Source organism: Ananas comosus, linkage group 10 (assembly GCF_001540865.1).
Source record: "Ananas comosus cultivar F153 linkage group 10, ASM154086v1, whole genome shotgun sequence".
NCBI lineage: Eukaryota > Viridiplantae > Streptophyta > Magnoliopsida > Poales > Bromeliaceae > Ananas > Ananas comosus.
This window is the reverse complement of record NC_033630.1, coordinates 10116359-10127291: the sequence shown is the minus strand read 5'-3', so window position 1 is coordinate 10127291 and position 10933 is coordinate 10116359. Positions and strand designations below refer to the sequence as shown.

At 38.4% G+C, this 10933-nt stretch overlaps 1 protein-coding gene across 1 annotated transcript; it reads left to right on the top strand.

Annotated features, from left to right (window-relative positions):
• LOC109716224 lies at positions 6402 to 9939 on the top strand. The gene is made up of 3 exons (XM_020241556.1): positions 6402 to 9007; positions 9094 to 9169; positions 9256 to 9939. Exons 1-3 carry the CDS (start codon positions 6402 to 6404, stop codon positions 9937 to 9939), a joined length of 3366 nt encoding a protein of 1121 aa, XP_020097145.1.

Genomic DNA, 10933 nt, shown 5'->3' with positions numbered 1-10933 from the left:
AGTACGGTTCCTTCGCTCTGCAACACCATTTTGTTGCGGAGTACCAGGAATAGTGAGCTGTCTACTAATGCCCTTTTCCTCACAATAAGTCTTGAACTGATCAGACAAGTACTCACGACCTCGGTCAGTGCGAAGCGCCTTTACACTTCTTTCTATTTGATTCTCAGCCTCCGCAACGAAGCGTTTGAAGCAATCTAAAGCTTCAGATCGGCGAGAAAGCAAATAGACATATCCATAACGGGAATAATCATCAATGAATGTGAGAAAATAGCACGCACCATGCCGGGCCCTCACATTCATTGGCCCACAAATGTCAGAGTGGATTAGCTCTAAAGGATGAGAGGCACGAGTAGCCTTACCAAAAGGCTTTCTACATGCCTTTCCAGCCAGACAAGGCTCACACACAGATAGGTCAACTTTGGCGAGAGACCCCAAAAGGCCTTCTCGAGCCAGTCTATTCATTCTTTCTTAACCTATATGGCCTAATCTGGCATGCCATTTAACAGATTCATCACAGAAAGTAGAAGAAGAAAAAGCAAATGCAAACGAATCATCCTCCAAATCTAATTTAAAGAAACCATCAACTAATGTACCATATCCAAATAAAGTACCATGAAAAGAAATATCAAGGCGGTCTCTGTCGAAATGAAATGAATAGCCTAGATGCAATAAAGCTAAAACTGAACATAAATTACATCGAATTTTGGGTGTATATAGTACGTCCTGAAGAAGTAAAGTGCAGCCACCACGCAACTTGAGTTGGTACAAACCGACTCCTAGGACTTCTTCCTTCGTGCCATTCCCAAGGGTGACAAACCGTGTGCCAGACGGTACTTGATGATAATCTACGAACCCCACTTGGTCACGAACTATATGTTTGTTTGCTCCTGTATCCACAATCCAATCAGGAAGAGAATGAGCTACTAAAGCATGAGAGCAAACAAAACAGTGTGAGTTGAGTGGTAGGGTTACCCTTTTCGGGTCAGGACAATTCCGAGCGAAATGACCCTTCTTCTTGCAATTGTAGCATTTTAGCTTTGTAGCATCCTTATTGCCAGCAGGCTTGCCTCTGCGGCGCTTTCCAACTCCACCCTGAGGAGCTTGATTCCAATTTTTCTGCGCTCCATTGTTGTGATGCTTTTTGCGCTTGGGTGCAATCCCACTGCGCTTCTCGGAGCGTGCAACAAGAGCGACAGAACGGTTCACTTCTAAGCGCTCTGCCTCGAGCTCGAGATGGCGCGAGATGTCATTAAACGTTTCAATGTTCTCGCTGTGCGTCATCAGAAGCTTCATCTGGGACCATTCAGTATCAGGCAGTGAACGAATCACTGCTAGAACTTGTTGCTCATCAGTGAGCTCGTTTCCAGCAGTCTTGAGGTCCCGAATCATGGCGCTCATCACACGAAGGTGCTCAGCCACTTGAAATGCTTCGGGTCTTAGTATACTGTAAGAACTTGAGATTTAGGCACGTTAGCCTCATAGAATGAAGTCTGACCAAAATAATCTTCAAATTGTCCCCACAGGTCCTTGGCGTTCAAATGATCTCAACTGTCCAATGGGTTGTCTTGCATGGCCCAACAAATATACGAGCATTTCGATCCTCCGTTTGAACCCATTTGTATATAGATCTCTTTATATGCTCAGAAGCATGCCTTCAGCAGGCAGAACTTCTTTTGACAGAAAGGGTTTCTAGAACTCCTTTTTCATTGGAGCGGTATGCATTTTCTATGCCAATGATCATAATTCTTTCCTCATCTAGCTTATCACCCTGCTGTGAGATCAAGCTACTGATGTTTCTGGAATTCATTTCATCTAACATTCAAAAAAATAGTTTGGACTTAGCACAAATTCTGAAAAAAAAAAAAATTAACAAGATTGGAGTATTATCCTCGACACAACGGATCGAAAAACTTCGCTATGCTCGAATCATCACCCAGTGTCGTTCAAAATATCACAGTCTTATTAATTTATTTTTATTAATTTTGAACTTATCCACAAAGTTGGAACTCGATCCATTTGAAGAACAAATATTTTTCTTAAAAAATTATATGAGGATAACTAATCTCATATATATCAATCACACAGATAAAAATAAGTTACTTATGCCACAAATTTAATTTGAAAAACGTCGACGCTGTGCAAAAACACATACCTTTACATGCCTTAAATTAATATCAACCTTGCATAATTAAACCTACGTACATCACTACAAAGGTGTACATCAGAAAATAATCATTCTATAAATGCTGCACACGTCGAACACACGTTTTCTATAATTAAAATTTTGTGAGAAATTACCGCAATGAACATAAGTTAGCTTATAGCGAATAAAATATCATGCTACATTAGAGCAAAAAAAAACACCCAGTAGGATAAAAACACATGCATATTCAAAAATTTGCATAAAAAATATATTCAAAAAATATGCAGAAAATATCCACATAATTTTTTTTTTGAATTTTGGATTGCGCGCGGCGAGCCGGGCCGGCTTCAAGCACGCTCGGGCATGCAGGCCCGCACAGGCTGAGCCCAGCACCCGCAGCGGGCCTGGGCCCGCACGGAAATGGGCCAGGCCGCTTCGTATGGCCGGCGCCGCCCCCGCTCCAACAGCGGCCGGCCGTGCGGAGGGATGCGGGCGCGCCACCGCGTTCCCGCAGCGGCCGGGCCACGCGGACCGCGTCGCCCCCGCCCCCCAGCGGCCGGCCGCACGGAGCGGCGAGCGCGCACGCTCCCGCAGCGCGGGCCGCGCGGGCGGGCCTGCCGCCCGCCCCCGCAGCGGGCCGAGGCCCGGCGAGACGGCGGAATAGCCCGCGTCGCACGGGCGGGACCCGCTCGGGCGGGCGGACAGCGCCCTGTCCGTAGTGGCGGCACGTGCAGAGCTGGCGGCGTAGCCCGCTCCACGCAAGCGGAGCCGGATCGCGCAGTTCGCTGGGTGCGCGCCCGCGCCGCAGCGGGCCGGGCCCGCGCAGGCGTGATTTCAAAAGAAAACACGAAAAACAAAAAAAAAATTATACACATGTCTTATGATCAAAAGAAAAAATTAAAACTAATTTAATTTTTCTTTTCTCTCCTTTTAAAAAAATCAATTTCACATAGAAACCGAAGAAATTGTAGAACCGATCTACATCAAGGATTGATCAACGAAAAACATGCGATCTAAAACACAGGCATCACAAGCATGATCATATAAAGCGAAAACAAGCATGCAGGCTCTGATACCAATTGTTGGAAATTGTAGGGCAGCGGAAACTTACAAACCGGATAGCCAACGTATCCGGGAACCCAAATTTGGATCGGTTCGCCTGTTTTACAAGCCTTCTTAGATCGTCCTTTCCTCGATGCTTCTGGATCTCCCACGTTTCTCGCCTTCTCCCACGCGTACGCCTTACGCCACAGATCGGATGCGGATCTGATGCGACGGATGCCAATCGAAGAGTGCTACCAGAGTCCTCTTCTATGTCCACACTCTAAAACCCTGGAAACGTAGGTGGAAATCCCAGAGAGGAAGAAGAAAGAGAATATTGGAATATTGAATTAATTCGAATATCAATCATCTCAAATGGGAGAAACAAGGGGACGTATTTATAGAATAACAGAATTCCTAAATATCCTGAATCTCATAAGGATTAGGAAATCTATTAACATGTAATAGATATGCACTAATAGATACGCTTCTTAACTGATAAGAAACATATAATTTATTCTTATCCTAAACCCATTAGGATAAATCGCAATCCACATCTTAAGTGGATCGGGTTAAATTAAAACCCGCCAATGTGGACACACCATATGGCTACATTTACCAATACACACTCATAAAATGATAATTTGCCGACATCTGCTATTTCATACTAGCTTGACTGACATATTGATCCTTGCACGCAAAACCCAAGATCATTAAGCGATATGTTGACACTTTTAACTAGTGAACCGGCTCTGATATCAACTGTAACATTCCAGCCCACTAGTACTAATAACTCATTAAGCGCACCCAAACTACTGGCCAAAATGCTTAGGCCTAATATTTATTATTACTAGGATACCTGATCCATTGTATTCTTAATCATATTCTCTTTTCCATCCAATGTAGGATTATTGGGGCATTACAGACTCATCTCATTTATACCCTGACGTCTTTATCAAGCCCATGCCTACTCATATAGATCAGAATTATTAGGCGATGTGAGATTCTAGATGTGGCTGCTACAACTACAAGAGGTAGCTCCCTCCAAACAGTATTGTAGCAATGTTTCGTATATCAAGCCCATGCCTACTCATATAGATCAGAATTATTAGGTGATGTGAGATTACTACAAGAGGTAGCTCCCTCCACTACAAGAAAAAGCCTTTTTAGTGACCAATTTTAGATGACCATTTTTTAAGTGGTTACTAAAAATGCAAAAAAATATAAATCAACTTTCAGATGGGCTAAAAGAGCCAAATTTTTACCGACCAAAAGTTATTTGGTCGCCTTAATTTTGATTTGGCCCGTCGCAAAAAGCCCAAAGGCGCGATGCTATAGGAAAGGCGCTACATTTTTCATTTCGCGCTACTTTTTTTCACCTACCCCTTCTCTTTCTCCAGAGGGTTTTTCTCAACCTCTCCATCTTCTCCCTCCCCTCTACCACCACTCTCTCAACCTGGCCATCTTTTCCCTCCCCTCTCCCACCACTCCCTCTTTCCTCACCCTACAATCCGAAGCAACTCATCAACATCAGACCCCAGTGTGCTGTATTTGGGCCTGAAACTAAGCAACGTGTTGCATTAGGTCTTCGATTCGAGCGATTAAAGCTTAACCTTTGGCGGAGCTTGTGGTTGGCGGAGCTTGTGGTTCAACGCTTCTTCTCGACCTCGAGTTACTACCAGGTAGATAACTTCTAGGTTTTTTTTCCTTCTTTTTTATGATCTTAGTGAAAACCCAACTTGTTAGGGTTAGTGAAAAATTAAACTTCAATACTCTAGATTTACGACGTTTTTTTTTTCCCCCCCCTCTCTTATCTCTGTTAGTTTTTTTGTTTGGTTGGTGGAGGGTTTAGGGTTTAGTTGGTAGGGTTATGTTCCATTAACATTCTTGCTCCAAGTTAAGTATCAATTAGTAAAGGCTGAAGGATTAGAGAGGGTTTCCTATTTGTTCTTGTTCTATTACCTCTAATTTTGTGTATAAAATCCCTATTTTAGAATTTAGGTTTGTATGTATATATATATATAAAATAGTTTTTGTTGGCAGTCTGATAGTGAGAGCTTTGTAAAGCTCCAGGCAAGCATCTACAAGCACGAAAATTCACCCAAATTTTACTGGCATCTTGCTTATTCTTATCTATTTCTTTGTAAGAATTAGTCACCCATTTGAGTTCCGCATCTACTGAGATTTTGGTACATTTTTAATCAAACTCTGTTTTAAACTCTGTTCATTTGGTATTGGTTCATCGATATAATTTTCTTTGTATTTTCAATCTAATTAAGTTTTGTGTTTCTATAGGTTCTAATTTGGGTTAACAATTAAGCCTTATATTCTTTTATGGAAAAACTGATGGATTGAAAACTTTATTTTGGTTTCTCCATAATATTTTTTTTGTCTATGATATATGTTTTTTAGCTTTAAGCTGGACTCAATCCCACTTATGAATCTGTTTTATATTGTTTTGTTTGAAAGCATAAGAACTTTTAGGATTGATTCCTATGATTATCTCTTTATTTGATTGCCTGCATTTTGGTGATAGCTCTTAGAGAATATCATTTTTAGGAGAATTGGACATGCAATAATTAATCAAGGCTATTTCGCTATAGGTTATTCCAACTGCTACTTTCTATATTTGTACTTTAAATTTATTTTCTAATTTTTTTTCTCTATTTATTGAACTTGGCATTCTGACGTAGCCAATTCAGCATTAGAGTTCCTAAAAAAATATGACTTTGTAAAGTTAAATCGAAAATTTTGTTTTGTTTGCATAATTTTACAATCGGCATGAGAAATCGTTAAACGACCATAACTTTTCGCTCGAGTATCCGATTTCAGCGTGCAGCCCCAATTCGGAAAACACTTTTCAAGATCTACGCGTTGAATGGCAAAGCCATTCCGGCCAAGTTTGGTACCCAAATTTAATTGTTTCGGCCTCCATTTTTGCATTTTTAGATTATTTTTGAAAAGTTCTATTTTTTACCTATTTTTAGTCTAACTATGGTTAGAATTTCACTCGAGATATATTAGAATTTCTTATCTTTATTTAATTATCTCTAATCTAGTAGGATTTTTTCTCTTTATATTAGAGATATGTATGTGTATATATATATGTGTGTGTGTGTGTGTGTGTGTGTGTGTGTGTGTGTCTAATTCTCTTGTCATTGAATATTTTCTCTTTGTATAGGGTATTTTTAGCTTACTATTATCCATTTACCAAAAAATGGCACCTAGTAAGCGTTGGATGGATCTTGTTGATGATCGGCTTAGCGAAGCATATGAAACGGGAGTTCAAAGTTTTTTGAATTATGCTTTCAAGAGGACTGGAAAGAATAAGGAAATTCGATGTCCTTGTGTAAAATGTGGTAATACATATTCTGGAACTCGTGAGGTAGTTGAGTCACACTTGAAGGTTTACGGAATAGTTCAAAATTATACTTTTTGGTATCATCATGGCGAAAGGTCAGGTGAGCCTCAATCTGAGTCAGATGGCGATGATGGGGAGGAAATTGAAGAAGATGAGAGTGACAATGAGATGCATGAAATTATAAGAGATTTGTATCCTGAATTTAGTGATGTGGGTAGAGACTTTGAGAACTCTAATTCCATGAGTAATGACGAGATTGAAGAAGAACCAAATGATGAAGCAAAGAAATTCTATAGGTTATTAAGAGACTCTAATCAACCATTATATGATGGTTCCAAAAGCTCAAAATTATCTTTGCTAGTCAAATTACTTCACATTAAGAGCCTTGGTGGGTGGAGTAATGCATCATTTACAATGTTGTTACAATTATTAAAAGATGATCTTCTACCAAGTGGAACAAATTTTCCTAATTCATACTACGAGGCAAAGAAGATTATTCAAGATCTTGGTCTCTCTTATAAAAAAATTGATGCATGTATAAATGATTGTATGCTATATTGGAAGGAGGATGCAAATTCTAACTTGTGCAAAGTTTGCGGTGCTTCTAGATGGAAGCATGATAAGCATAGTGGTGAAACCAAGCAAAAGGTAAGTGGTAAAAGAGTACCTATGAAGTCATTACGCTATTTTCCACTAAAGCCTAGACTTCAAAGGTTGTTTATGTCCAAAAAGACAGCCTCCTTAATGCGATGGCATATTGATCAAAGGGTTGATGATGGAGTGATGCGACATCCAGCTGATTCAATATCTTGGAGATCCTTCAATGAACTTCATGAATCATTTGCATTGGAGCCTCGCAATGTGAGACTTGGTCTTGCTAGTGATGGTTTCCAACCATTTGGAGATTCGAGAAAACCATATAGCATTTGGCCGGTAATATTAATTCCATACAACTTGCCACCATGGATGTGCATGAAGCAATCTAATTTTATTCTATCGATGCTTATTCCTGGACCCGAGAGTCCTGGAGATGCAATTGATATATATCTCCAACCATTAATAAATGAGTTAAAGGAGTTATGGGATGTAGGGGTTGAAACATTTGATGTATCTATTCGACAAAATTTTCAATTGCATGCAGCTCTACTATGGACTATTAATGATTTTCCAGCTTATGGTAACTTATCCGGATGGAGTACGAAAGGAAAACTAGCATGTCCTTGTTGCAATAAGAACACATTTTCTATTAGGTTAACTAATGGTGGTAAGCAATGTTACATGGGCCACCGACGCTATTTGCCTATTAATCACAAATGGAGGAATGATAAATTCTCTTTTGATGGCACTAAAGAAAGGGGTTGTGCACCAAAGCTTCTTACAGGTGATGAAATTTTAGGACAGGTGCAAGATCTTGAGGGGATTATCTTAACCAAATATGCCAACAAGAGACAAAAAATATCACATAGTGATCGTGGTGATAATTGGAACAAGAAAAGTATATTCTTTGAACTACCATATTGGAAGACTCTTTTGTTGCGCCATAATTTAGACTTAATGCACATTGAGAAGAACATAACAGATAGCATACTTGGTACCATCATGAATATTAAAGGAAAAACAAAGGACACTATTAAATCTCGTCTTGATTTGCAAGCAATGCATATAAGGCCTGAATTACATCCCGTTAGAAAAGGAGATAAATTGGCACTTCCACATGCTTCCTATACATTGTGTCCAAAGGAAAAGCACACATTTTGTGTTTTCTTTAAACAATTGAGGGTTCCTGATGGCTTCTCGTCGAATATATCTCACTGTGTGAACCTTAAAGAGCACAAAATTTCAGGGTTGAAAAGTCATGATTGTCATGTTATTTTGCAACGCCTACTTCCGTATGCAATACGTGGTCTTCTTCCTAAAGCAGTTTTTGAACCACTTATTGAGTTATCTTCATTTTTCACTGTGGTGGGTTCTAAGACACTAAAATCAGATGATTTGAATCAGATTGAGGCCCAGATTCCTATAACTCTTTGTAAGCTAGAGAGAGTTTTTCCTCCTTCATTTTTCGATGTTATGTTACATTTACCAATTCATTTAGCAAATGAGGCTAAGATTGGTGGGCCTAGCCAATATAGATCAATGTATTCTATAGAACAATACTTGTATACTCTAAAGGGATACATACGCAATAGAGCTTGTCCAGAGGGTTCGATTGCAGAAGGTTATATTGCGAATGAATGTATGACTTTTTGCTCAAGATATCTTCATGGCATGGATACAAAGTTTAATCGTCATGAGAGGAATTATGATTGTCGAGATATTAAAGCACATAAAGGTTTATTTATCTTTTGTCAACCTGGGAGAGCGATAGGAGCTGGTACTACACGTGACTTAGATACAAATGAGTTCAAGCAAGCACATATTTATGTCTTGAAGAACTGCCCTGAAGTTCAACCATTTCTTGAGTATGAAATTAATTTTCATATACTTTAGCTTTTTCTCTTTATTTGGAACTTCACAAGCTAAGTGTTTTCTTTATGTCATTATTCAGTCAGTTCTCGCAAATTCAAAGTAGAAGGGCACTAGAAGTATTTGACAAAAATTTTATTGAGTGGTTTAAGATCAAGGTAAATATAAATTTTTATTGAAATTTTCTAAAATTTATCGTAATATATCAATACTAAGAATTTCTATTGTAACATTCATCTTGTAGGTTGCACAAATTCATAAGCAGGACAACAACTTGATTATGGAAGACTTGCTTTCTTTGTCACGTGGTCCTACCAAATATGTGACATGTTATAATGGATATCTAATAAATGGATATAGATTCCGGATAGAAGATATTGACAAAGGCTTAAGGACACAAAACAGTGGAGTGGTTGTAGTTGGTGATACTGGTAGTGAAACTGAAAGAAGAGACTACTATGGGGTCTTAACGGAGATCATTGAATTACAATATCTTGGTGGTCGTCGAGTAGTATTGTTCCGATGTAATTGGTGGGATGTATATAACAAAGAAAAAGGAGTGAAAATAGATGAATATGGGCATATTAGTGTTAATTGCCAAAGATTATTGAAAACAAATGAACCTTTTGTATTGGCCAATCAAGCATCGCAAGTATTTTATGCATCTGACAATGTTAATAAAGGTTGGCATATTGTACAAAAGACTCAACCTCGTGACATATATGAGATGCCTTTAGAGATGGATGAGGATTCTAATGATCTACAAAATAGGGTTGAGGCATATCAACAATTTGAATCATTTATTTCCATCAATGCTGCATCTACATCACAAAATATGGATGATGAAGTCAATTGGAATAGGAAAGATATGGAGCCAATGATTATTGATATAACTTCCACAAGAAAGAAGAAGAAACAAAAATCATAAGAAGTTAACTACCCGGATGATACTTTGTACATAACTAAATTTTATTTATGAATTTTATTATGTAATTTTTTTTGATAATGCTTTCGAATAATTTTGGAATAACGTTCTCAAATTCTGACACTTTTTATATTCTCCTTTTTGTTCTTTTTTATATTTAATCTTGCCACAGGTAAAAAATGCAACCAACAAAATCACGAAATGGCTATACATTCAACCCTAGAGCTGACAAGCATATGTTCATACAACCCGGAGCATTGAGTAAGGGGCGTGTACAAGGGTTAAAATCATTTCATTCTTTTGGCTCATCATCACAAAGTACACTTCTAGATACTGTCAATGATGTTACACCACCTGTTGAGACACCTATTATGCATTCAAATGATGTCTTTGTCCCCTCAGATGTAGAGCCAATGGAAGAATTAAGGGAAACAGGTGTGACCTCTCAACTTTTACATAATGTTGCATTTCTATATGAAAAAAATTTAAACATAATTAGATAGAATGCAAATTCTTTCGATATTATAATATGTTTTCACTTTCTTAGATACTAATAGTGCTCAAAAGAAGAGAAAGGTGCGAGGCAAAAACAAGTGTAAACAAGTTGCAAAACTAAAAAGTGGACAAAAGTTGAAAGTGAAATTCTATAACAACCGTGTTGTTGGAAAGAATCATAAAGCATTTTCAAGACATTTGGGAAGAATTGTGTGTGATCGCAACATTTGTCCTCTACGAGTGCACTCATGGAAGGAAATCGATGTTGAAGAGAAGAAACATATGTGGGCCGCTGTGACGGTAACATTTTTCAGTTTGATATTAAGTTGACTATATGAATTACTATATGAATTACATAGAAATTTCATACTTGAGGACTTAATTATATATATATAAATGGTTTTCAATGTTACTTTAATCATTAAGTAGCATAAAAGTTTTTCTTCGGTTTTTTCATAGTATTGAAGTATCGAACGTGAAGTAGATGATCGGTATAAGGAAC

Excerpts from the sequence above, each read along its gene's own strand:
- LOC109716224 (XM_020241556.1), top strand. The coding sequence starts at position 6,402 with ATGGCACCTAGTAAGCGTTGGATGGATCTTGTTGATGATCGGCTTAGC. Across the intron at positions 9,008-9,093 it reads GAAGTTCAACCATTTCTTGA|TCAGTTCTCGCAAATTCAAA; the intron begins GTATGAAATTAA and ends GTCATTATTCAG. Across the intron at positions 9,170-9,255 it reads TTGAGTGGTTTAAGATCAAG|GTTGCACAAATTCATAAGCA; the intron begins GTAAATATAAAT and ends TTCATCTTGTAG.